The sequence below is a fragment of the Vitis riparia genome, chromosome 8 (genome assembly GCF_004353265.1).
Source record: "Vitis riparia cultivar Riparia Gloire de Montpellier isolate 1030 chromosome 8, EGFV_Vit.rip_1.0, whole genome shotgun sequence".
NCBI classification, from domain to species: Eukaryota; Viridiplantae; Streptophyta; class Magnoliopsida; order Vitales; family Vitaceae; genus Vitis; species Vitis riparia.
The window spans coordinates 12,021,293-12,049,027 of NC_048438.1; the positions used below are offsets into that span (position 1 = coordinate 12,021,293).

The 27,735-nt window shown below is 36.7% G+C and overlaps 2 protein-coding genes across 7 annotated transcripts; both read right to left on the bottom strand.

The window, feature by feature from the left end:
• Positions 1 to 1,261: 1,261 nt before the first annotated feature.
• Positions 1,262 to 6,612, bottom strand: LOC117920533 (transcription factor MYBC1-like). 2 transcript variants are annotated; one of them, XM_034838133.1, is made up of 2 exons: positions 5,040 to 6,612; positions 1,262 to 3,909 (listed from the first exon to the last, which is right to left on the bottom strand). In XM_034838133.1, exon 1 carries the CDS (start codon positions 5,968 to 5,970, stop codon positions 5,050 to 5,052), a length of 921 nt encoding a protein of 306 aa, XP_034694024.1. In that variant the 5' UTR covers positions 5,971 to 6,612; the 3' UTR covers positions 1,262 to 3,909; positions 5,040 to 5,049. The 2 variants fall into 2 exon arrangements, with proteins under 2 accessions (XP_034694024.1, XP_034694023.1); XM_034838132.1 differs by lacking the exon at positions 1,262 to 3,909 and adding an exon at positions 4,072 to 4,508 and having other exon boundaries at positions 5,040 to 6,609.
• Positions 6,613 to 7,883: 1,271 nt separating this feature from the next.
• LOC117920754 (calmodulin-interacting protein 111) lies at positions 7,884 to 27,347 on the bottom strand. 5 transcript variants are annotated; one of them, XR_004652268.1, is made up of 13 exons: positions 27,249 to 27,347; positions 26,691 to 27,026; positions 25,033 to 25,191; positions 21,427 to 22,319; positions 18,993 to 19,197; positions 15,535 to 15,742; positions 11,444 to 11,961; positions 10,181 to 10,607; positions 9,742 to 9,822; positions 9,429 to 9,619; positions 9,162 to 9,349; positions 8,175 to 8,342; positions 7,884 to 8,070 (listed from the first exon to the last, which is right to left on the bottom strand). XR_004652268.1 is itself a non-coding variant. In XM_034838364.1 (12 exons), exons 2-12 carry the CDS (start codon positions 26,982 to 26,984, stop codon positions 8,255 to 8,257), a joined length of 3,252 nt encoding a protein of 1,083 aa, XP_034694255.1. In that variant the 5' UTR covers positions 26,985 to 27,026; positions 27,249 to 27,347; the 3' UTR covers positions 7,884 to 8,254. The 5 variants fall into 5 exon arrangements, 4 of the variants coding, with proteins under 4 accessions (XP_034694255.1, XP_034694256.1, XP_034694257.1 ...); XM_034838364.1 differs by having other exon boundaries at positions 7,884 to 8,342; XM_034838365.1 differs by having other exon boundaries at positions 7,884 to 8,386.
• Between the last annotated feature and the right edge of the window lie 388 nt (positions 27,348 to 27,735).

Below are 27,735 nucleotides of genomic sequence, written 5' to 3' on the forward strand. Positions count from 1 at the left end.
TGTTTTACGTTGTGGAGAGAAGGAAAGGTCCGTCACATGGGTTGGGGATTTATAATAAGCTGATATTGGTTTAGAAGGGCACCTTGACAGCTTGAGTTGGATCATGAATCCATCATATAAATATAAATGTATAAATTATTGTACACTGATTCAATTATAATACATGGTATCTGCATGGATGATGGGAGGATTCATTCCCCTAACAAGTTTGCTGAACTGTCAAAGGAATTTTAATGGAGGGGGGGCTGGTTCCACTGAATCTGGAAAAGGTAGGTAAGGGAGCAAGTTAGCATTGCATTATGATGTTATCATTTTATTAGTGGATAGGAGTCAAGGTGGTGTTCACATGTCTTTTTCTATCTGTTCGTTAAAGTTTTATTTTATTTTTTAAATTAAAAAAAAAGGTAAATGATTGGCTTGATTTATTAAACAAATCTTCTTTTTATAAAAATGGAAGATGAAGAGATGGCTGGTGGTGGTGGTGGTGGTGGTGGTGGTACTTGGTTGATGATATTTAGTACTCTTTGACCATCATTTTCGGACTTACTGGTCCCGACAAATAAGAGTGGGATCATGGTCATGGTTGGCATTTGTCTCTATTGCTGGATAACCTCTGGCTATCCTTATGTGCAGGCTCGGTCATCAGGAAAATGACGCACGCGTTTTTTTTTTTTTTTTTTTATCTCTTTCTTTTTAAAAAATCTTCATGTGAATAAATTCTGTCTGCAAATGTTTACTGTTCTAACTCTACGCTAAGACTGGATTGGATTATGATGAAGACTAAAGAGGTCTGATATGATTCCCCTACAAACTTTTTATGTGGTCCACCTCACGTCTCCACCCATACCCAAAGCCATGCCCATCTGTTTTGTTCGATTGTTTTTAAAAAGGCAAAACACCATCTTTCGGAAAGATTCAGGGTTCATGCTGTAACCCTCCCTAGAATCTTTATTCCTCACTTGGATACCACCTAAAGTTTTTAAGCTTAGTTTAATTTTTTTTTACGCGTAATTTTGAGAGAACAAAAAAAAATTGACAAAAATTTCTTTTGCTTTTATTATTTATTTAAAGAAATTTAAATTAATGAGCAATATACCTTTCTTTTTTTTGTCCAAATTTTCTTCATCTTTTTGTTTAAAGAACATTGAGAGAACCTTTTTTTTTTTTTTTTTTTTTAATTCTATAAATATTTTTTTCCACTATTTTCCATGGCATCCACAAATATGGATAAAGGTTGCAAGATTTGAGCATGACATTGTGGTGACAGAAGCCTGTTACTTGCTCCAATCAAACACTTTCTAATCCAATGCCTTGGTACAATTGTAATAGATAAATCCTAATGGCACTAAAAGATGAACTCCCAAAAGTCAAAAAGTTCAATTGCACACTGGAGTCTGGACATCCAAAACAAAATATCTCCCCTGGTTCTCATAAAAATCCCCCCAGTAATTATAGCATGCTTGTATGTCGAAATCAGGTTATACTCAAAAACCCTTAGAACAAGCTGTCAAAAAGAACCTGTTCAACAGTATATAACTATTCAGGATAAAAATCCTATATTACTTACATCAACAAACCCCACCACAACATAAAAATAATAGTTTAACAGTAAATAGGATGGCTGCTTCCACATGCCCATCCTGGCAGATGATTGATGCAAGAATTGAATTGGGTATATGCTCTGTCAACGACAACATACAACACTAGCCGGAATGATCTAGTTCACAGAAAATGCCCCAAAAATCTCTCTCCCTCTCTCTCCAAAAAAAAAAAAAAAAGAGACAAGGAAGAAGATTATCCTGCTATAAACATCAACTCACCAGTAAGTTGAGCAGTCATGCTTACAAAAAACTAACTTTAAGGGAAAAAAAAGGAACATAAAAAGAAAAGATGCTGAACTTTAAAATTAGGGATCTAGAGAGGTTGAACATTTATGGGTTGTTTTTTTTTTTTCATGAAAAGAGACTACAAAAGGTTTATGGTTATAAGCTTAAGAGGTCAGGCTGATTTTGAAATCTAAGAAAGAAATAGCATCTGCTTTAAAAATCCATCACTTTATTCCACAAAACCTGTAAAACTTCAAATGCTGTTTGATCCGCAAGAAGTCACAGGAAAAGAAAGGAACATGTGGAATATTCCAACAGTCACAGCAACAGCAACATAATGAAAGATTCAACATTCTGATTTATATTCCAATGTCTTTTTGGGCATTCAAATCATGAGAGATTTCTGGTAAAATGTGCAACTACATTTTTTCCATTACTGAGGAAATAATTGGTTGAGAAACTAGCTCATGATTTACTGAAATGCATGACATGCCAACATCCAAAAGGTCAAAATTGAATCAAAACAAAGAAAACATTCCGTTTTCTATGCACTGTATTTGCATAAGAGGCTAAAAGGCAATCATTCATTCATCTATTGACTTATGATAAGTGATTCCTTCCTGAGAAGTGATAGCTCTGCAATCTCTAGCAAAACGGATTCTAAACAAGATGAACTGAGCAAGCTTCACTGAATAAAAGAAGCAAAACTACAACCATTGCAAGGCTTTACACTCCTGGCAAATGAATTTTAAATCAAAAAACACCATGTGCTCAAACCATTAAAGGTAAGGATTATACATGACGACTTGAATTCTATATTACTTTTAACCCTTGCTTTCAAGCTTCATTTTCAGCAAAATTGGTAATGGAAAGAAAATCTAGAGAACTTGAAATTTCAGCCAAAGTATCACTTCTGTATCAGAAAAATATCAATGGGGCAAAGCGTCCACAGTCAAAGAGTTCAAACTGATTAAAAGCAGAATCTCACTCTATATGAAGTGCATTGTATTTTGTCAAGATCTAAAACCCTAGCTCTGATGCTTCAGAAGTAGGAAAAAAAAAAAATAACTAACTAAAAATAGCTTAGGATTCCACCTACAGGTTCTAACTCCTTAATCCACCCATTTCCTCTTAAGTATAGAATTGATCTGCAGATAAAAAAACTAAGATCCTATATTCTTTTCCATTTTTAAGGGTTCTAACAGTTTCTTGTAGTGGCAGCATTCACAGCCTGGGAATATCATGCTCTATGGAGAAGAAGCTTACACTATATATTCCTTTTTGAGAACTAAAAGATTCATGAAAAACAATAAGATCCACAAGGGCCACAACATGAAGATATCATGGTAAATGGTACTGGACACAAGCACAAAAATTCTAAGAGGCGAAAAAGCACAGACTGAAAGGAGATAGTACTTGATTATCTTATCAACTCCGGTTCCAGCTCAGAAACTAATATGATTAAAACAAAGTGAAAGTCTCAGAAATGAATCCCTACTTAAGCAATCCCCCTCCACCACAACCAAAACATTATCATGGAGAGATGCCATCAGTAAGTGGAACTTCTTGGCATATCTTTGAAGTAACCTAAATTTGTAAATATACACATGACCCAAAATCTTTTAATAACTTAGGGGGCAGTAACTAAGAGAGGATTGGCATTCTTTTAAGCTCACTATGGAAGCCAAGATCTTCTGAGGGGAGAAAGGAGGAAATTTGGCATCTTGCAACAATCATCCCACCCCCAGTTAGTTTTAAATTTTCAGGTTGCTATTTTTCTTCTTCTAGATCATCAACCAATCAAAAGGGCATGTAGGTATGGGTTTATTTATTTTTAAACTTATGATAGTAAATGAAAAGTAATATTTTATAGTGAATATATAAACATCTCATCATGAAATACACAAAGGATTTCATAGCAGGACTTAATTGGATAGCTAATGCGTCTCCTTGGATTTGTAGCATAGGAAGATGGGGTGCACATACCTCATCTTGAAATTATTAATTCATCACAACTTCAATTTTTCCATCAGTATCCTTCCACTCTTGTTCCAAAATGCTACAAGTATCCCATCAAGAATTACTGAACAAGCAATAAACATATTTTGACTGAGCCTAATATAATTAAATCTCAATTTAGATGTAATGCATTCATTAAGATAAGGAATTGCTGAGGCACTTGTTTATGCTTCATCAGATAAAAAGTAACACTTTATGAGAAAGACATACCTGATTTGAGAGGAAGTACACAGAAAATTACTTGAATAACTCAGCAATTTCAAGAAATTTGTCCACAGTTCAATGTTCATGGAGCATTAAAATAAATTAAACATTCTAATAGCATTAGAATCTGTTTCTGAAAAAGATCCCCCTAATATCGGGGTTTAAGTCTTCTATTGAATCACACAATGTACAACAAGTACAACTCACCTCTAAGTAACACTAAACTAACAAACACCAAGAACTAAATACCAATGCAGGAGATTCCAGGAAATTGCCAAGAAACTTGGATCAAAGGTGCTGGGCTTGGACACTAATCCCAATTTTGGATATCTAGAGAACATAAATAGCACTCATGACCAAGTATTTACCATTACCTGCAAGCTCAAAATTTAGTCAATTTGTTGCTTCAGCCACCATTGCCACCACCACTTACCAGTTACCACCAATAACAAAATCTCCCTGACAAAGAAGACTCCAATGTAAGAAAACCCATCCAATTCTCAAACTACTGTGGCATAAAGCAACCTCCAAGAAATATAGATTAACCCAGAAAGAAGACCATGCTGCCATTAACAACCTTACAGACGTTATTGCCATCCACAGTGACATCATGATCAATATCCGTCACCAAGAAGCTGGAAGGGGACATGTAGACTGCTACCCACAATTTTTAATTACACGTGTAGAAGTCCACAGAGCTGAATGAGACTAGAATTGACACAACCCACCACTTCTAATTAATTTGAACAATGTAACCCAATGGCAACAGAAGCACAGTTGCAACATTTTTTTTTTCCTTCTCTGATGTGAAGAGGAGTTTGCAGCACAATACCAATTAGTATGACCAAGGTTACAGACAACTAAAACCACAAAACAATTAAGCCCTATACCCAACTCTACGATGTACTTTCAAACAGAGATTTCAGAGGATCCATAAGCTGAAGTGCTGAACTGAAAGTAAAGTAAAAAAGGGAAGGCAACGGCATTTACCAAATTCAATTCAATCATCCCCAGTTGGAAAAAGAGTTAGCACCCTTCTCCCTCCAGTTGCTGTAGCCGATTCCAGGTCCTCCACATAAGCTGGTACCGGACTGTGCACTGGTGCCCCCATCCTGTGAACAGGCTGTGACTGCCTCGGCAGAAAGGGATGCTCAAATTGCCCATTTGGAGGGGACCCGAAATGTCCCACCTGCCTGTGGTGATGGTACTGAGTCTGCAGCTGTGGATGAGCTGCCACAGCTGCGGCCGCCACTGCCATCTGCTGGTGGTGATGATGGTGCTGCTGCAACGCAGCCACCGGAACAAAAGGCAAGAAATGTTCAGAACTGGCCCGCCCTGGATGCAAGAAATGGGGAGGCACCGGAGAGCTCGCAAACAAATGGTCGGTGGCCGGATCAGCGGCGGCCAAACCCGCACCACCTCCGGCGCCCCCACCTCCCCCGCCACCGCCCCCGCCGGCAGATAGTCCCTGCATGCGTTTGAGGTAGAGGCGATACTTCTGGAGGTGACTGGCCACATTCTCCCGAGTCAACCCATCAACACTCATGAGCTGCATTATGGTCTTAGGGACCGCATTCTTGATCCCCAAGTGGGCCACAGCGTCCACAAATCTCTTGTGGAGCTGGGGCGTCCACACGAGGCGCGGGCGCTTCAGGGTGCGAGCGGGCTCGTCGCCGGCAGCCCCGGACCCCAAATCGCCTGAATCAAATTCGGGGGCAGAGTTGGGCTGGGAGGGAGGAGGGGGAGTCACCTGGGGTGCGGGTAGAGGCGGAGGTGGGGCTTGGGGGCTGTTGGGGTTTCGGATATCAAAGGCCAAGGCAAGATCAGGGGTGATTAGGGTTTGAGAGAGCGGCATCAACTCCTCCGGAGAGGGAAGCTCCTCTTCCCATCGGGAAAACCAATTGGACTCCTCCTCTCTCATTATTCCCCAACCCCAATTCACTATTCCTCACTGAATTTGGGGATAATTTTAGGAAACGACACGAGGACCACCAAGATGGACACAAAAATGAAGAAAAATACAAAGTAAAAACAACACCGAGAACACGGGTGATTGGTAGAGAAAACAAGAAGAAGGAATTGTAGTGGAGAGATAGACAGAGAGGAGTAAGCTATATTTCTTCCCTCGATATCCAGGGGAGCAGAGAAGAGGCAGAGGAAGAGAGGTGTGGAAATGGTGGGGGATGGGGGGGAGGGGGGTGGAGAGAGGTTCGAGGTGGATCTTGTTTTCTTCTTTTCAGCTTTTATTAAGGGGTACTGTTGCTGATGCTTTTCTTATGATTTTTATGGTTTTATTTTTCCGGGATTTGGGGGTCTTATACTTTGAGAGTGAGTGTTTCTACCATTTTTACTCTCCTCCACGTCCCCCCACGCTCCGATCTCTCTCCTGCCTAGCCATCCCCAAGTGTTTTTGCTGCTCTCGGTCCGCCAGGGACAAGTGTGCTATTTTATTGTCCTAGGTGGTGGCGCGTGGGCGCCAGTGGCGTGGGAGGAGAGTTTGGATTAGTGGACTGTACGGGGAGATGAGATTGGGGTTGGGATTGGGATTAGAGAGAGAGAAAATGCAAAGTTAGGTCACTTTGTGGGGATTTCTTTTCTTTTGAGTCTGGTGATGGGGGGAATCAATTGGGTTTTTAAGGTGTTTGTTTTGTGAGGATAATTTGTCCTTTTATTTTTATTTTTATTTGCCTGCAAAAGAATATTTTTGGGTGCTCAAGGTGTTTGAACTTTCAAGGTGTTGGCCCAGAAAAAGGTGCTTCAAAGTGGTTTAGCTGTAATGATAAACCCAGGATGGAACGGGAATTGGGTCTCATTTATGTTGTTACCACTCACCACCATACTCTGTGGGCGTAAAAGAAAGGATCAGGGTCGCAATTCAATGCCCTAATATGCGACAGAGCCCTCTAAAACCCAGATGGAAACAAAAACTCAACTACCCACATCAAAATTGCCCATATGGGGTTCGGTTGTTGCCAGTTGGGTCTCAAAATTGTATTTACTTAGTCAATTTAGCATTATTATTGCCCTCCTAGCTGTTGCTAAACCCATGAAATGAGAGATGGGGTGGTTGCGTTCCTATCTTTAGCCAAGAAGCTTGCACATGAAGTGCTTCACAAAGGGCATGTCATATTGCGCACAAAAAACCCAATACAACGACTTGGGCATAGGCTGAAGGAATAAAAAGAAATTTGAACAAAAATATTAACCCAAATTAAAGAAATTCATTAGATTAATAAGTTATTTTTCTATTAAAAAAAAATACAAAACATGAAGGCTGTGATTTATAGCAAAATTCGGCTTCAACCGACCCTCAAAAAACCTCTTAGGATCACATGATAATATTCCAATTTGACATCTAGGTCCAAACATGGAAAAACAAGTTTTTTGAGGGGGCCGAGATCCAGGATTGGAAAGGCCAGACCCCAAACAGGACAAGTTCTTTTTCCACCACCACCACTAGCTTAGTGGTGTTCACTCTAGATCTGAGTCTGTCTCATCCTTTCTACAGCTTGTCAAATGAATCCTGCCAAAGCCAGCTGCACAGGTTTTCCGTATGTGCCCATCAAACAGAAATAGCTACTACCCAGAAAGGTAGAAATGGCTGCATAGAGACTTGAAGACAACGTTTTTGAGATGGACAAAAAAAATGTCAGCCTCACAACCCACAAACTGCCCCCCACCTTTCATGTTACAGTGTTAAAGGAGGCTAATGTGCAGCTTTGAAGTGGAACCCACATCCATAGCCCTTAAAATATCCTTCCTCAGTGTGGGGTTTCCACCTGAAATTCTCCCCCCTGGCTGAGATGGAAGCATTGAGCACAAATATTTGGTGGATAGGAAGAAGGAAGGAAGAAAAACCTCTATTAACTTGATAGCATTCATGTTACAAACTCCAAGCCTTATAGTATAACATAAAGAAAAATTCTAAACTCTCATTTAACTCATTATATTATGTACACAAACGTCCAGCCTTGGGAAAAATGGTGTATGTATTTATGTTGATGCTTCTTTTTCCCATTCCCTGTAAAAAGCACATACAGTAGTAGTAACATTGGCTTTTAGGAACCAGGGAAACTTGAAAAGCTATCCACCCAGAGACAATGATCAATGCAAATATTATGCTACCTTCCATTGTCTGGAACCTCAAGTTAATGGTACACTGGAGGGTAATTATGAAGGAAACAAGAGCATAACTTCCAGTAAAACTAAGTCCGTCTGCTTGAGGAAGATTTGGAACATGAAATTGCTGCAGGAAACCAATAAAGGAACTGCTTGATGGATGTTATCAGGATCCTGCTTCATCAAACGAATGCAAATGTTCTCAATTATTTGATTTCCTGAAAGAAGAATTTGCTCAGTGGACTAGGTAATGAAAAAAGATGATTGATGGAGATAGGTAATGATTAAATAATGCAAGGAAATTTGAAAATCCCTTCAAGAGAGGACAAAAGCAGTGCATGATGGACATTGAAATACCAGTGATAGATTGATGCAGAAAAGATAAGGATCAAATCAATGCATGATGGATAGGCAAATCCTAATAGGATGCTACAAAAAGAACAATGAACAATTAAGGCAACAACATGAAAATAAAAGCTAGATTTGAGTGCTTCAGGAATTTAAAGTTCTCCACCTACTCTTCTGGGATTTTTTTTTCTTTGATGGGTAAATTTTTGTCCCATTGGACTTGAGCCTGATCCTCCCACAAATCCTTTTATCACTTGAGTCAGCCTCCAGGCTCCTATATTTTTCTTTGTCGGCGTGGTGGGGTGGGAATTTTAAATATCTAAATAATAAATAGAACATTTTAAGGTAAGTAGAGGTAGGTGGTGGCTATGCCAAGGATGCTAATGCTGATGGGATGGCAATTATGGCAGATGTGTAGCAGTAGTGGTGGTGTTTGTAGTAGTTAGTTGAGGGTGACAATGGTAGTTGAGGCCTACACAATTGGAACTTTCAACGTGAGATAGAGAAAAAGGGAGGCAGATTTGACTGCCATACTGCTTCTCTACCAAGAAGTGACTTATTGGTCCAGCTTTACCACCAAAATGACAACAATGATAAAGATAAACTGAGAAAAGTTGTTAAACTAGAACAAGATATAGAATGTACCAGAGAGGCATCCAGGTTGATTTACTTGAGCGCAATGGAAGCCCTGATTCATCTCTTTTATCACTAGAGTGCACAAGCCGTTGAAATTTTGTCGATAACTCTTGGTAAGATTGGAGTTCTGATGGCTGTACTTGTCTAATAGCAGTCTTTAGGTGTTCCATAGTTATTTCTGAAGCATCAAGGTTATCCTGATAGCAGATGAATTAAAATTCAGTAAAACTTTATAAACAATATATACAAAATAATCAAAACAGGAACTCAACAAACTTCAATAGCTGCAATAGCTGCTTCCCGGCAGATTAATGATATATCAGCCCCAGTATAGCCTTCAGTGAGGAAAGCCAGCTCCCCTATGCTGACATCAGAACTGAATGGAATTTTACACAAATGAATGTGGAATATATCTGCCCGATCGCTCTCATTTGGGGGTCCCACGTATAACAGCCGATCAAAGCGTCCTGTCCAATTTTTCTTCTATCAAATACTTTGAAGATTATTAAATTTATGTAATTGATAAAAGGATGTTGGAACTCAATGCAGAGGATAGAAAGGTGCTGACTGGGGCAGAGAGAGAGAGCACCTGGTCTTAGAAGAGCAGGATCAATCTTGTCAGGCCGATTTGTAGCAGCAATAACAGTAACATCAACTCGTTGGTGCAAACCTAAATAGAAAAAAACAAAATATTGGTTCGTATGGCAGATAACAGTGCAAAAAAGATGAAAGCATATTTTGAATAGAAGATATATTAAATTAATGTTGCTTAAGTTTACAGAGTTTGGAATCTTCTTTTGAGTAATTTCCTGACACAGAAAGTTTGGGAGATGCTAGAGATTTTAAAGCAAAAAGTTACACACAAAAATACCGCCTGTTATTCAAATTCCACAAAAATAATCGAATAACACTTCTGTTTACATTTTACCTCCTAGAGATGCTTAAGCATTATGCAATGATGTAAAGAAAACCATTAAAGGGGAAAAAAATTGTAGTTGTGGGTTCAGAACTTCAAATCAATCACTTACCATCTAATTCAACAAGAAGTTGACTCATAACCCTGTCAGCGACCGAAACCCCATCACTTTCCTTCCCACGAATAACAGCAAGACCATCTATTTCATCAAAAAATATAATAGAAGGAGCATTGGCCCTAGCCTTTGCAAACAGAGACCTTACAGCCTTTTCAGATTCACCAACCCATTTGCTGAAAAGTTCGGGGCCCTTAACAGCCAGGAAATTCAGACCTGCCTCAGAAGCTACTGCACGAGCCATGAGGGTTTTGCTGCAACCTGGAGGTCCAAACAACAATACACCTGTTGGGGGGCGGGTCCCAATACGCTTGAAAGCATCCTGATGTTTTTGAGGCCATTCTACAGCTTCCATTAGCTGTGCCTTAACCTCATTTTGGCCACCAACATCTTCCCACTTAACCCTTGGAACCTCAAGTATTACCTAGTAATTAAGAAGAGATTAGACTACAAGAGTATGGTAAGTAGGACCAATTAGTTCCTTCTTTGCACCTTTTAATTGAAGCATCATTGCAAAATGATCACAAGGTTACAACATGGATCAAATATTAATTACTGAAGGCTGAAAAAGGAAGGGGCCATTAGATTGACACAGGAGCTCAAGCTCTATAACTGCTGCACTCGCTAAGTAGGCACCACCAATGTGTGCCAACTGGCAACACCCCAAATACCACAGTTAAATTATGGGGGTGGAGGGAAGAGGTGGCAAGTTTATATCATGATGCTGGTTCATTGTTGTTGCTGCAGCAATTGTGGAGAATTCAATTATTAAGAAGCTCAACCTAAATCAAGGTCCACTATCCTAGATAACATCTGCTACCAAATTCTTACGTGCAGTCCACTCTTTTCTCATCATAGAGTTGCTTTTGTGGATAACCCCTTATATAAGATACACTCACAGGATCAAAAGGCTGTGAAGTTACTCAAAACTAAGATAGAGAAGGGACTTCAAGACATAAACCAGTGTCTTGAATAACATAATTCAATTGGTTCTTTAAAAAAACAAATTAAACTGGAAAATATAGTTTCTTTGATGCTTGGCTAACTTTCAAAATCCAAGGTTTTCAGGTAGAGAGAACCAAATAGAGTCCTGGGTGGCCCACTGTCTGATGTTGTCCATTGTATAATGGTTAATATAGAGGAGAAATGAAGGACGAGGGCACATGTAGAATAAGATTGATCATAGGAAATGGATCCAAGTACCATTATATAAATATTTCCCAATTGATTCTGTAAATAATATGGATGTATTAAACATACCTCTCGCATAGCACTAGGCCTTATTTTCATCCTAGCCTTTTCAAAGTCCTCAAAAGTGACTACCAACATGCATTCTTCTTCCATTATAAAGGACCTCCTAACACTAGCATCAACTCCGTTCCAAATATTATTTGTCCTATTGGAGGTTGTTTTCTGGACTCCAAAATATGGTAGGTTCTCTGACGAAACAGACAAATCTGGGGGAGAGGAAGATGCACAATCTGGATGATCCCTTGAAAACTGGTCTTCCAAAGCTTCCGAGTCATCAGGGTCTGCAATTTTACCATCATGTACAATTGATGTTCTGTTGCAATGGAAATCATCACAAGATTTCTTGAACTTAACATAACGCCTCAGACAAACCAAGGCTGCCTCGTTGCAAAGGGCGGCTAAATCAGCACCCACAAAACCATGGGTAACTGTAGCAAGCTGTTGAATTTGCATGTCCGAAAGAGAGTTTTCCATTTCACTAAGGAGGTTGAGTAAAATATCATATCGTTGCCCAGGAGATGGGACACCTGCACACAAATAATGTTTTTTTATCAGACCTGCATACAATATTTGGAGAAAACAAAGATAGATTCTGTATTAGACAAAATGTAACAATCTCATTCAACTAGTAAGCATTTGAGCCACTCATGTGGGCAACACAAATATTATTGATTCATCTAATTTTCTTACTTTGTATATGGTTCTAAATATTTCTATTTTACTTGACATTTATTAAAGAAGTCCATAAACTATTCTGTTATGTCAACTATGATACTAGTTTATTTAGATACCACCTTATACTTCACCATTTTTTTACTTTTCAGGTAAAGAATAAACCAATACACAGAAGAAGATTTTGTAGACAACCCTTATCCTTCATTACTTTTTTAACAAACCAGTTTCATATTATTTATATATATTCTCAAAGTTTCTTTGTGGGAAACAGAAGTTTACTAGGAATAGGTTGGGAGATCATAGGGAAGGACAAGGAATTATTCATGAACAGAAAGAAAAGAAACATAGAATGGATATGGAGAAAAATGACACAATCACAACAAAAACAACAATACCAATGAATCCCTTTCCTCCTTTCATTTGTTAGTTTCTTGTCAAATTCACCCTTAGCCTAAGTAGGTATTTGCTTTTGATAACAGAAGAAGAAACAATGCATTTAACCTCAATTCCTAAGTTAGCTTTCATATGACATTCACATCCAACATTTTTATCCTCCCATTGCTAGGTAAAAATACTAGGCTAAAGAATTATAAACCGCTGGTAAGTTGGTAACTTGGTAAGTTGGTCAGTTATTTGTAAAGATAAGAAGCATGGAGGGTTGGGGTCAAGGCATTTGGAGGTTTTCAATCAAGCTTTGCTAGGAAAATGGCTTTGGAGATTTCCTCTAGAAAGGGAGAGTTTTTGGAGGAAAGTCATTGTTGGAAAATTTGAAGAGGAGGAAGAGGGTTGGACCACTAGAGAGGTGAGGAATTCTTATGGGATGGGCCTTTGGAAAGACATTAGGTTGGGAGGATTTCCTTCTTAGAACTAGTATCAGTATTGGAAATGGTAGACTCACGAGATTTGGAGGGACATTTGAGTTGGGGATTCTAAGCTGAAGGATCTTTTCCCTATACTATTCAGAATTGCAACCCATAATTCTGCTGTAGTGGCTGACCTTTGGGGGCGACAAGGAGGTGGAGGCGGGTGTTGGGAGGTGCACTTTAAAAGATCCTTCCAAGATTGGGAATAGGAGGAGGAAACTTGTTTTTTGGAACATATTTCTTCAGTAAAGGTTCGGGAGGATTCCTTAGTTTGGAAGACCGAGATGAGGGGAAAGTTTAATGTCAAATCATATTATAGGTCTTTAAGGGCTGAGAATAACCTTTTATTTCTAGCCAAAGAGATTTGGGGTTCGTATGCCCCTCTTAGAACTCGTTTTTTTGCTTGGGAAGCAGTTTGGGGAAATTTTTTAACAATAGACATGTTAATGAAGAGGGGATGGTCCATGGTCAACAGGTGCAACCTTTGTAAAGACAATGAGGAGTCGGCAGACCACGTTTTGATTCATTGTGGTAGGACAAGGGAGTTATGGACTTTGCTGCTATTTTTTTTGGACTGGTGTGAGTGTTCCCGGCCTCAATGAGAAATCTGCTTTTGAAATGGAAAGTTAAGGGGCTAAGGAAGAAGAGGAGAGCAGTTTGAAGATTGGCGCCTATTTGTCTTTTTTGGTGTATTTGGGGAGAGCAAAACCGAAGAACGTTCAAAGAGGAAGATATGTCAGACCCCTACTTGAGGAACCTCTTTTTTCAGACTCTTCTAGAGTGGTCTCAACAGTTTTTGGATGTAGACCCTCCCTTCCCTCTTTTCTGAATTTTTTGGGTGATTGGCATGATGGCTAGCTTTTTAGCTCTCAAGGTTTTTTCTTTCTTTTTGCAGCCTTGTTTTTTGGCTCTCTTTGTATATTGCCTGTATAAGTAAGGTGTACTCCCTATTTTGGAGTTTTATCAAGTCAATTTGTTTTCGTCTATCAAAAAAAAAAAAAAAAGAATTATAAATTGCCATTTATTCCCATCCCGGGAACACTGGAGGTTCACATGAATCACCCAAAGAAAAAGGCAAGGACTTCCTGAGCCTTAAGGACAGCCCAATACATTAATTAACTTCCTAAGAATAGTTTCCATTCCTATGGATCTTCTTGACCACACAAATAAGGAGTTCAAAAAATATTTTTCAATTGCAACCATAGTTGCTAATTCATAAAATATATCATGTATTGTTTTTCTATTTTTTTATATCATGTATCATAATGCTTATCAAAAAAAAAAAAAATATCATGTATCATAAGTTTTATATAGTGTAAAATAAACAGCAAAAATATGCACACATTGAATACCTAAGTTTTGAGAGTTCAATTTAACAAAATATGAGTTTAATATATAGGTTCATCACAAAATCCACAAAATTCCAACTTTTCATGTTTGTCATCATTCCTTCCTCACCGGGGAAAAAAACTAATATATTATGTAAAAGTTTTTATTCACTAATTACCATCATTTTTAATGTCAATATTCAAATCCTTCAAATGAATTCTCCAATATTCATTATAAGGATAAATTTACTTGACTTCCAACATGACTTTTGACAACAAGAATGTAGCTATTCATGTAAGATTAATTTACCTTTCTCTCCAATTTATGATCAATTTCTAATTTCACTTGTACTTTTTAAGCAATTAATACAATAGTTCTTTAATTTTTTTTAATTTGATTTTTTTTTAAAATATGAAAAATAGTTACAAGTGTATGTATCATTGCATCGTTGTATCACATATTGTACCATGTATCATAAAATGTATCAGAGGATATACTAATGATAAGATACAAATTATGATACATATTGATTTCCCTAAAAATGTATCGCATCATTCTATCATATTGTGTATTGTAACTTTTTAATAACCATGGTTGCAACTCCAACAACTACATTTAACTAAGTCTATTCTATTTTATTTCTCCCATAATCACAAAATAATCACAATAAGGCCATGTTCTCTCTTCCCCTTGCCTCTACAAAAGCATTCTGAAATTCAAAAACCAACTTTCCCACCATCTCTTCAACTTATTTTCCAACACCTTAGTTAGAAGTTTGTACAAACCATCCACCAAGCTAATTGGTCTAAAGTCTTTCAGGTCATTAGCACTCTCTATTTAAGGCTTTGAAAAACATCCCATTGATGCTAGATCTACACTCTTCTAGAACAGACAACAAATTGTGAAAAGCTTGAACTACGCCTTCCTTTATCTTTTCATATAGCCAAGCTCCATTAATTCTGATTTTGCCAAACAATTCCTCCTCCTATGCGTATTAGCCATTTTGTGAAAATTTAGTGTTTCATGGTTATAAACTATGCACCGGTTCCAAGGCCTGGAATTCTGGAACCAAATAACATAGATTTTTATATGTAAGCCATGAGCAGTTTGACACTGTCAAACAGTGAATTACTATGAAAATTGCAAGCAGAAATTACTTAGCAAGGTTCCAGAAACAGAAAGAGAAGAAAGAAATGTTTCAAATGAAAGGCCAAGACAAAGACTTCAAATTACCAATTTCCATTTCCCTGTCCAGTCTTCCAGGCCGTCTGAGTGCAGGCTCAATACTATCAGGCCTGTTGGTAGCAGCAATTACAAGTATCCCATCAGTTCTACTGATCCCATCCATCAAATTCAATAATGTGGCAACTATTCTATGAGATAGCTCTTCCCCTCCATCTTTGCGTGCAGGGGCGATGGCATCCAACTCATCAATGAACACCTGAAAAAATCTTATAGTTACTCATCCAAGGCAAAAATAGCTAAGGGAGAATTAATGAAAATGTGTGACCTTAGAAATTTTGATTAGACAAATCAACTTTGAAAACAAGCTTCAAATTTTATTGAAAACTATTATAACAGAAGCAATATTAGAAATTAAATATAATAAATTCCTATTTGTAAGACCATATGGAAATATGGGGGGAAAATGAAAGGTAAAAGTCCACAACCCAAACCCAAAAACCTCTAGGAGGGTGAAAGAAGCTCCCCTCTCTGTAAGGCCGCTAGCTTCCTCTTTTATCAAAAAGAGGAAACCATGCACTTAGCCAAATCAAGGATCTAATATCTCCAATGAGCAAATTTCCAAGGACCTCTAATAAACAGCGAACAAATGATCATGAGATTCCTCATTCTAAAAAGAAAGGCTTCTTCCAATATGAGATGTAATCATCAATCACAACCAAAATTAACACCTAGTAAATCAATAAATCAAGTTAAGTACTGTGAACAGTTATAGAATTGTATTTCTTATTTTGATGGAGGAATTTACAATGAACATATAAAATTTATAGGGAAATACTAACCTCCTAGAATATATTGAATGTAGACACCATTAGAAAACTATGCAAACAAGGAAGGAATCTTTAATTTTCAGCCCTAATTTATCACTGATTTACAGCTCTAATTTACAGCTCATACAAGTTGTATTGATTGTGGACAGCTTGTACAATCAGATGCATACATCTTGTTTGATCAAATCAGACAAGCTGTCAGGATTTTCAAGAACAAATAATTTAGGATTCCTATGGATCCACCAACAAATACCAAATTTTTATGCTTCAAAAGAAGTTCTTTCAAAAAAAATTATTTCTACTTCTAGTATCATCCAAGGTAAACTCAAGTCAAATCATAAGATTCTTAACCTCTGCATGTATTTGAAGCTTTACCTCTAACCCTTCCATGAATTAACCTAGGTTTTGAATCATTTGTACAGTTCAAGCCCTAATCAATAAATTATCAACTCATGACCATGGGTTGGATCAATTGACCACTTTTTCTGGAATAGGAAGGGAACTGTGACACAAAACCATACGTCTATCCCCAAATAAGAGATCAAATATGCTACAACATACTTGGAAATAATGTGGCTGTTAAGTTGCCTGAAAACTACCCAATCTAAAACAGATCCATTTATTAGATGTTAACTGTTCAATCAAAGCGCTGTCGTAGAAACTACTAATTTAGTTGGATTGGAGTTACCATCATCAGTCAACCCATTTAGCATAACAAGTAGAGAGGAGTCTGCTGATCTCAGGCAGCTTGGCAGGTCAGAGATTGAGTGTACTTCCCCAAACCACAAGACCCATAATCCTAAGGTGGTTGTAATAGAAAAAAATAAGGGCCTATTTGGGAACATTTCTCAGGAAACAGTTTTCAAAAACAGTTTTTTGATGTTTTCTACAATAAAAGTATGTTTGCGAACTTCAAATATTTCAAATGTTCTCAACCTTTTTTTTTTTCTTTTTTTTTTTGTGTTTTCAAATATCTCTTAAAACTAACTTTTTTATTTGTAATGCTTTCAAGATAGAGGGTACTTTCCCAAACCAATAGATCCATAAACACTAAGGTAGTTGTCATAGAAAAATAAGGATTTGTTTGAGATTGTTTTTGAAAATAAATTTCAAAATAGTTTTTTATAACAGTTTTTAGAAAAATAATTTTTGAAAATAGTTTCCAAAAAAAGTTCTCTAATGTTTTCTATAACAAAAGTCTGTTTGAAAACTTGAAATGTTCTCAACCTTTATTTTGTGTTTTCAAATATTTCTTCAAATAACTTTTTATCTGTAATGTTTTATTTTCAATCATTCTCTATATTTGTACAATTACTTTTTAAAATAACACCTAGAAAACAAGTGAAAACAATTAAATATGTTCTAGAAAACACCTTATTTTCACAACGATTCTAAGAAACCTGTTTTGGAAACAATTGATAACAAAACACGTTATCTTTTTTCTTTTTTCTTTTTCTTTTTTTCTGTTCAAAAACCTGTTCTTGAAAACAATTCCAATCATAGCCTAAGAGTTAATAAACGGTTAGCAAAAAGATTAAAATAAGTTTAGGCAGGAGGTATATATAAAGAAGAGTGATACTTAATAAACTAAACCAACTACAAGTTTGAAAGCCTTTAAACTACTCATAACCTGATCTAAATCCTTATGTATAAAATCCAAGCTGTTTGTGTTACCCTTCTGAACAAAAACACCCAAAATACTGTAAACACATACACACTTCTCATTAAGGTGGTATTTGTTTTTTTTTTTTTTACTTAAATCTAAATAGAAATTAATTTCACTTAACCCTAAATAAAATTTAATAGTATTAAGTATTAATTTGTTTGTTTTTTATTATTTTATTTCTATTAAGTATTAATAATTAATAAGGTGAGGATTGTGTTGAGATTGTGTCTTGGTTGTTTCAAAAAGTTATTTTCAGCATTCAGCAGAAGGCTAAATATTTTGCCTTTTACTATTCAGTCAAAAAAATTTTAAAAATGAGTAATAAGAAAGAAAAAAGTTAAAAACAAACCATCTAGAGTCTGAATGCAATTGTATTTAGCACTAAGTTGAAAAAACAAACACCACCTAAGTCATTCCTAAATTACCATAGTGCTTCCTGCAGTTTTAAAAGTGCATCAATAGTGTCAAACCTATATTTGTTTATAGACTTCAACTATTTCCCAGGAACAACTCTGCTTTGCTTCACAGCAGGTGTTTCAATACAAACTGAAGTTTCAAACTTGTTGCACCTCATATCCCTTAACAATATATCATTCCCCTGCCAAACGTGTGAAAAGAGGAGCTTGAGAAGAGGATAACTGAGAAGATAAGATTCCATTATTGCCCTTGAGCTATACACAACATAACTCCTCTTAAACTATATTCTAAAGTCTACCTAGTAATGGTTCACTGCAGTATACTCATGCTTTCACAGAAAAGAAAAATGCATAAAGGAAAACCCAGAATATAAGGTCTAAAAAGAAAAGCAGAAACTCCTGTTTGCATGAATCGCTGCATTATAGAAAACTATTCTTTTTAATAAATTGAAAACCAGAGTTTCCCACAGCATGCATCAATTTTTCTTCCAAAACAGAGAAAGTGAGAAAAAAAAAAGAGTTGCATAATGATTACTCAGAAATGAAACTATGAACAAGGTCTGAGAAGTTGAACTCCTTGGGTTGAAGAAATCTAACCACAGCAGGTGCAGCTTGGCTAGCTGAATCAAAAATTTCATGCAATGCTTGCTCACTCTCTCCATAGTATTGACTAACAATTTCAGCTCCATTTACAGAGAAAAGGTTGACACCAGCATCACAAATACATAATCGAGCCAAAGAAGTCTTTCCTGTACCAGGTGGACCATGAAGAAGCACTCCTTTTGTAGTTCGCAAACCCATACTAAAACAGTTACATTAATAATCAATATGTGATGTTAAATAAGTGAAACTAAATGTGTCTATATGAATGAATTAAATCGCTAGACGTAAGTGAGAATGTCATCCATAGCTGTAACTACACAAACAGAGATGATCCAGGAAACAAGAAAGAATAAATGGGCACTGTTGCATGTAAAAATCCATCTGCATTTGAAGACCTCCACGCAACCAAACGCCCCCCCCCCCCCCCCCCCCCCTCCCTCTCTCCCTTCTCCTCTTTTCTTTTCCCTCCTCTGTCTCAACCTTTTAATAATGCACAGGCTTACTGGAAGACACCTAACGACATTTTTATTCAACTCTTAACCATTATCATTGCATGGTCCTAGCTGCATATTATAAGATCTACATTTGAATTCTAGATTAAGATTAGTAAGACCAAAAATTATCCCTGAGTTTATTTATTTGTCATTATGGTCAATGAGTCAAAAGACAAGAATAAACCAAATAAATACTGAAATGGAACAAAGCTTGTTGTCTAAATAACAAGTTCAATCAAATGGAAGCAATTTGAGTATGGACATTCTCAGAAAATTTATAGACATCAATAAAATAACTGCTAAAAAATTATTAGGGGTAAGGATTGCTAAGCAACACTCCACAGATTCAGCTATCTATGGGTTTGTAAAAATCAAAAGGTAATGCAGCCGCCTAGCACATTGCTTGATGGGTAAAACTTTCAGACTCACCGAGTGCTAAAACCATACAGGAAATCAATGCCATTAACCAGCACAGTCAACAATAAGATTAGCAAAAATGATAACAAGAAGTTTTTTTCTCCATATATCAGTTATCACCTGTAATCAATTTGTGATAGTTGATTAACCACTATAAGATAGAGGGATATTAAACCACGAATGTGGTAAGGGCCCTCAATTTAAGGCAGCCTATGTTACATGTAGTAGTTGTATTACAGTTATGGATGTGGATGGATTTAGTTTGTATTTAAACAAATTGTTGTATCTAGCATGCATAAATTAGCCAATTGGGCATTTTTATGAATAAAAACATACATGAAAAAGACAATGATGATCCTTATACACAGCATCCATCAATATGCTTATATATACATGCCAGACAACAAGGTTGCTACCTAAGCCTCTCCACCTATTTGTAGTATTTTGACTTTTTTTATACAAGATTTTTCCCATGTATCTTCACGGACCAAGAACTACAAGATCACCCCTTTCATGATCAATTCCTGAGATACCTATCTAAAATTTCTTGATTCCTGAATGTCAACAAGAGCAAAACTTACCTTGAATTTCACTTGGAGGAGGCAAATAAATGCAAGGAAATTATAACAAATTTGAAAGAAGCTCCTAAAGTAAGCTAAGAACTGAACTGTTGATATATGAAAAACAGCTAACAACAAGAAGCCTACAAAATGCTAATACTGCAAGGCTCTCAGAATATGGGGAAACACAGGAAGTTTTAGAATGGTAAAGGCACGCTAAATTAAGGAAAAATGGCGGTTGTATTTCCTGAGGTAACCACTAAAGTTTTTATATCCTCTCCCTCTCAGCATGTGCCAAAAGGACCATATATAAAACTCTAAAGGGAACCAGAAGGTCCGCCAAAAGCAGGTGAACACTACTTTTCATTTATTAATGTAATTTAAAAACATTCTACCTTACATTTTTGAAAAATTATAGCACATCTCATCATTCTAATGTTCCAAAGAATAATATGACAGTCTGCATTTCCGGAGGGTGGGAAAGCTGCTGAACTGACAAGATCACTAAGAGGCCTAAAAGCATGTAGAGAAGTGATTTTGGGACATCAATGCTAAACTGCATCATTAAATCCTAAGAAATTTCAGTACATCAATCAACACAATCTTAAATTAGAAACTAGACATTTAATATGTTCAAATTAGAAGTTCCAAATGGCAGCATAAGCATCTATGCTATGACAAAGAATGGCACTATAAGCATCTATGTTATGACAAAATCAGCCCATCTTTTGGTATAACTTGCATTGTTCAGAAAACTCCCATGATTCATCGTTTCATCCATTATTAATTAATAATTTGAAGCATGAATTACACTCCATGAAATGATATAGGTATGCAAAAATAAGAATTCAATTGAATCACTTCATTCACTATATCATAGCATGTTATCAACAGCATGAAAGTCAAATTATAACTAAACAAAAAAATATCAAGAAAATTTTTTTTTACATAACATACCTTGACAGAGTGTTTTTCACTGATGTGGAAATTATGATATCCTTTAGAACTGCATATTCCTCTGATAGACCACCCAATTTAACAGCACTTCCAACGTTAGCTTTGAAATTCTTAAATTCAAGTTCCACATGTGGTGGACGTCCTTTCTGTGGAGTCTCTGATGATGAATTTGATGGCAAATATAAATATACTTTTGTTTCACGGTCTACAACACAAGCATCATCCACATGGCTCACTGAATCAGGAGCTCGAGAGAACAAACCATGACTTCTTTCATCTGTCAAATCATGATTATCACTATCAGGTGACAATTTAATAGCACCTCTCACACAGAAAGTGCAAAGTTCTGAAAGTATTGGGATTGTCACAAGATTCCCGGTGAGTAAACTGCGAGAGTATAACCATGAAGCAGCACATGACTGCAAAAGTTTCTTTGCAGTTTCATCACCTAATACTTCTGTTATGTCAAATGAAGCAAAAATTTTGTTATTTGGATTGGATAAACTTGACACTGAATCGTCACATATAGGTGAAGTCAACTGATTAGAATTAGGAGAAATAAGCTTTGACTGATATGACACTGGTGTCTTAGGCGATGAGGCAGCTCCATTGCTAACTTGATAATTTGTTGTTTCAGTAGAAAGTTGAACAGTTGACTGCATATCACTGTTCACTGTCGATCCATTCTTTGAAGGAATCATCTCTAAATATAACTCCTTGCACTTGTATAGTGAGAGACCATTAATTGTCGTGCTGTGTGATTTACGACTTCCATTTACAAAACCAGTAACAGATTGACTTTGGATAAGGTAAACAAACACAATCCTGGCTGAAGCAGGAGAACCCATAGTATGATAAAGGTTCAACGAAAGCCGTACCCCATTCTTCAACACCTACAAAAGAAAAAATTTAGTATAAAAAAGGTAAATCTCAAGCTCTTTGATATGATGCATCAAGTTCTCCAATATGTAAAGAACATGAAGTTGAGCACAATAATAACTGCCAAGTTTACAATTAAGAGGGTTGGACAACAAATTTTCCTAAAAGCTTAAGTTGTTAGAATCTAGGGCTACGATGAATATCATGCCCTCCAACACCTTTCTTCATGTGTGATCCCATTGCATACCCACACATGGAAAGACACACTAGCCCATAGGCAAACACATGAGCTCAATAAATTGAAGAAATAAACATACGGTAGGGTTCGAACTCATGACCTCTTGTCAAAACGAGGTGTTAATACTATCTTGGATAACCAATTTCCTAAAAGCTTTAGGCTGCTAGGATTTGGGCCTACAATGTATATCATGCTCTCCAACAAATAGTAAGATAGAAACCCCATAAATTAATTACAATTAGAATATAAAATCCGCATAACCAAGGAATTGCCACCTAGCCTGCCACTGCCACTCACAAAAGAGAAAAACAAAAAGGAGAACATTATGAACTAATAGCAAACTAGGAGCACATCAAGTGTGTCTGAGCTATCATAATGGCTTGCTAATAAAACTGTGCCTCACCCTGTATGCAACATTTGCTACCCCATCTTTGCCTGTCCAAGCCCACCATGCCACCCAATGCCGCAGTCCTTGCTGCACATGATTGCCTCAGCCAAGATACCTGCCACACTTTGCTTCAAGGCATCCCACCTCATACCATGCTGTAGAGGCATTGTCATTGAAAGGTGTCACTGCCCAACACCACATCTGAAGCACATTGTGGAAAAGGGTCTAGCAAATCCTATGGTGGAGAAGCATCAAAAGTGATTGGTCTCTTGCAATCCATTTAGCATTCCAGATGGAGAATAACATGGATTAAGAGTTCATTTTCGTAATTTTTCTCATGTACTCCATGTCCCTTTTTTCAAGGACCAGGCTAGATTGATCGAGAAGGGACTTCTTTGATATAATAAGAAGAAACACAAATCCAAATATCATTTAGTCAAATGGAAAATGTCTATCTTCCAAACAAACAAGGGGATTGAATATTCACCCTTTCACAAATAGAGCACTCTTCAGAATGTGGCTTCAGAGAGACAGCAACCAGAGGGACAGTATATTAAAGTCCACCATTGCAGCTAATTTAAACCTTTTTCAAGGAGGCAGGGGCTTAAATTTTTCAGGAGCTCCCACAGCTGTAGTTTGCAAAAGAGCATTCTTAAAGCCAATGGAATGTTCCAATAGAAATGTTGTTCAAATAGGAAATGGCAAAGGAATCAATTTTTTGATGAACTGCTGGGATGTGAAAGACACCTTCTAAGTTATTCTCCTCATCTCCTTTTGTCTTGACTATGATTCCCAGATGCAGGACTGTGTTGACTCCGTTTACAAAGGAATTAAGTATTTAACTTTGAATTGAAATCTTTTCAATACTGAAAACTGGAGTCAGGGGTACATTCATTAACAAGCGTCCTTTGAATAATCAAAATTCCTTACTCCTGAACTCCTCTTTTCTTTGTGACCTCACAATCTTCATCTTTGCCAACTGCAGAATCACAATTGTGCAATCCAGCCACACTTTCACAACCCTAGGTCAGTATGAACCTATAATATAATTCATATAACAAAATCCCAAATACAGGAATGAGGAACTATAAACCAGCGAGTCCGACTAAAATGATCACAGTACCCCTAAACTAAAACCAACAACCCAGTAATGGACAAACGTTTTAACCTCCCAAGCAAGCTCTAGATATAACCTTTTAAACTACATGACCTGAGAGAACCACCTTTGAAATTAAACCAAATTTCTTTATTATACTTTTTGTTCAGGTTTCCTCTCTCTTGACCTCTTCAAATCTGCACAACCTGATTAACCAATATCTTAGGCTAAAAACGATTATAACAGTCTAAACAGAGAGTGAAATGACCGTAACTTTGAAGAAGGCTCAACCACAGCAACTCTATCTTCCCAAATTTAGGTGCAAGGAAAGTTAGCTACCTTTATGTAAACCTTACTTTTAAAACCATAAAAAAAATTAAAATAAAATAAAAATTCAAGTTCATTTTCCAAAGGATAACCCCATTTAACACTTCACATTGTTACAATCCAGACAAAGCTTTCAGTAATTGAACAATTATTGACATTCGCAATTTAACTTGCTCCTTGGAAACTCACCCAATTCATTCCGCCAACAAAGTTTTAGGTAACAAAACAAATGGAAATACCCAACCCTGACCACCCACAGGTTAGGAATTTGCTCAAACACACTAGATCAAGGTTGCCAACAAAAATTGCTACCAAATGATCTACAATCCAATTGTGCAATGTAAATTGTAGGACATCATCTAAGGCACCACAACTTGTTTCAACCAGTACAGACATTATCACTGGTCCAGTTTTAAACCAATGGTACATCCTAAGAGACAATCAGTCATTGCCAAAAGTGAACTCTGTCAATGTGAGCTACCATTTATCTATAAAGTGTTAGAACAAGGGTATTTAAACACACTACCAAAAGTATATAACATAATTGCATGGTTCATAGATGCAACTAATTTATTTCTGTTTTTCATTTTTTAAGTATGCAGACAAAAAAAAAAAAAAGTAGTAATAAACATAAAGCAAAGGTATACAGCATTGCAGTAATACAATTTTCATTCAAACCTTACAAGAAGGAAAAACTGTAGCAAGAGCAAAGTAGTTCCCTGCTTCACCAGGCATTTTATTCCCAGAATCAACTTGAAAATGTCTAGTACTTTCATATGTTAATGAGCTGAGAGGAAAGCCATTTGAAAATTTCTTCTTTGACGAGGCAAGTGACACCTGCCAATGGAAATACTCTAGTTAAAATAGCTCTAAAAGACAAAAGAGAAAAATACGAATAATATATCCCATTTTTGCAAACAAACTGGTGATACCAAAGAAACACATATAAGTCAAAGACGCTTACAAACACTGAAAAGTTGCATGGAAGTAAAGAAGAAGAAATAGGATACAAAAAGGAGATATGATTGAGAAGGCTCAAAGCACAATTCCCTTTGAGAAAAATCAAGTGCATGCAAAAGAAGAGGAACATGCAAACAAAAAGAAGCCTATTTTAAAACATAAAACAAAGAGAAACAAAAGACTCCAAAAGCAAAAGCAAAACAAAATTATCCCATTTTACAAGATCTAAGTCGTAAACTTTCTGATTTATGTAAAATTATTCATGATAAGAGAAGAAGAAATACATATCTAAAATACATATATGAACATCAGTATGCCTAAGCCACTTGATAAAGGTAATAAGGACTCAACATGACACCTGAGTCACAATTTTTGACAGGGCAAAATTATTTTTTCCATAGGTCAAAAGGCATATATGCAAAATATATGTGTATATATAGATATATATCTTTATAGAAGCAGGCATACCTTATATAACAAGTAACTAACTGGTCATACCATTCCTTACTGTGAACCCTAGCTTTGTTGGGTGGGTTTGAAGATCAACCATATATTAAAGGGGGGAAAAATCGTTTGTCTGAATAGTGATACATCCATAGCATACGACGGGCGAGAGGGGTACATGGTGGCTCAGTGTGTCCACCAGTTTCAGGTGAGGCTATTTGGAGATCTAGGGCAAGTCCCGATTCCATATAAGGGGCTTTCGCTTAACCTATACTATTTTTTGAACAATATCATCATTCAAGGTCTTGAAGCTACCTTACTGGTTTTTGACATCACCAAAACAATGTGGTTGACCATTATACAGACCATCTTATGCAATTAGTAAGTTATAGAACTTGGATTTCATACAGATGGCATTCTGCCTAAAGACTTCATATTTTAAAGCTAATTATACCAACCATGTAACTAGAACCATATATTGTTAAAATTTCATGTTTCATTCTGAAATACATGCATATCTTCATCAATTTTGACCATCCATGAGTATGGGTCTGATTTTGTTGACAGTACCAGCAACCTAAATTAACTAGGTTTTTTCCTATTATCTTTCTCTAGTTTGTCAGCTTTGTGTTGAACCACCATGCCTCAATAATTAATCTTTTCAAACAGACCACTTGAATCAGAAACTACCTGTTCAATTTTCAATTCTAGTCAAGTAAATCAACTACCAACCTAAAACTCCTAATACAATCTGTGTAAATAGTAAGGATGCAGAACTTTCTGCCTGATAGGTATCCAATTCATGTAAACAAGTTAGTTCATTCACTTCTCCAAACATCAAATTCAAGAGGTTGGATTAATATCAAAAGCAAGTAATAAACGAATTACTAAACAATAATCATTAATATGAGAAATGAAAACTGGTGCATTACCGAAACAGTAGAACCAGGGGCAAGGTTAAAAGCAACCATAGAAGGCTCTGAAAGCCAAATTTTACAGCCTTTTGAATCAGGGTCAACACCTGTGACTCGGCCAATGAAAGCAGATTTCCCAATCAGAGAAGGGCATTTGCTTGAAGCCTCGTCAAGATACCGTAGGAGATCTTCTTCGCTAATTTCTAAATCAGGCGGTGGTGTCAACACTGATGAAACAGACGGAGATTCTGACTTATCAGAATACGAGAGCTTCGATAATGACTTGGAATGCTTCTTTGTCTTTGAAGGCATCTCTCCCTTACTCCTTTCTTTTAACACGCTATCCTTCAAACCCTAAAAGAATGATATATCCGGAAAAGACGGTGACATTCAGGTAAGAAATATGATTAGATATTGAAAATTCTTTAGAAACAATAAAGGGAAGAAGACGGAAAGGCTTCATAGAGAATTTAAATTTAAAGTTTCGTTTCTTTTCTTCATTAGGGTTTTAAATCTTCATTTTCTTTTGTATTCCAGTTGTTTCTCGTTTCTCAGCAACCAAACATGCATACTTACTCGTTTCTCAGGAAATAAAGTTTCTTCGGTGTTGAAGTTGAGCGAAAGCCATAAACCCTAAACCCTCTTTATTCACTCTAGATGCAGAAGGAGAGGAGGTCATATGGGCCGAACTGTTGTGGGGGGGGCTAGGCCCACAAACATTCAGAAATAGAAGGAATAACGTTTTGGTTCGAAATTTGCTAAACATCCATACTATAACCGCCACGAAAGTTTGTTGTGACAGATTTTCAACCATATTCTTTAAATTTTTACCATTATATCATCCATTGTGTTTTGATCTAAAACTTTAATTCATCCATGTTTCAGCAGTAGCATATTATTTCATGGAGTTAGGTCCAAAATATGAAAGAAACAAGTGTTTTCACGACTCTACCACTCAATCAATTCTATTCCACTTAATCCGTATTTCATGGCCACATATTATGCATAAGTGACACTAATCCTCTTTTGCATATTTTATATATCATAAGTTTATTCTTCTTGT

Bases quoted from the DNA above. Each gene is read 5' to 3' on its own strand.
- LOC117920533 (XM_034838133.1), bottom strand. From the start codon at position 5,970: ATGAGAGAGGAGGAGTCCAATTGGTTTTCCCGATGGGAAGAGGAGCTT.
- LOC117920754 (XM_034838364.1), bottom strand. From the start codon at position 26,984: ATGCCTTCAAAGACAAAGAAGCATTCCAAGTCATTATCGAAGCTCTCG. The intron at 15,743-18,992 runs GTTAGATTTCTT...AGATTTTTTCAG, and splicing joins GCCAAGCTGCACCTGCTGTG to GTGTTCATTGATGAGTTGGA. The intron at 11,962-15,534 runs GTAATTTGAAGT...ATTTGTGTGCAG, and splicing joins GGACAGGGAAATGGAAATTG to GTGTCCCATCTCCTGGGCAA.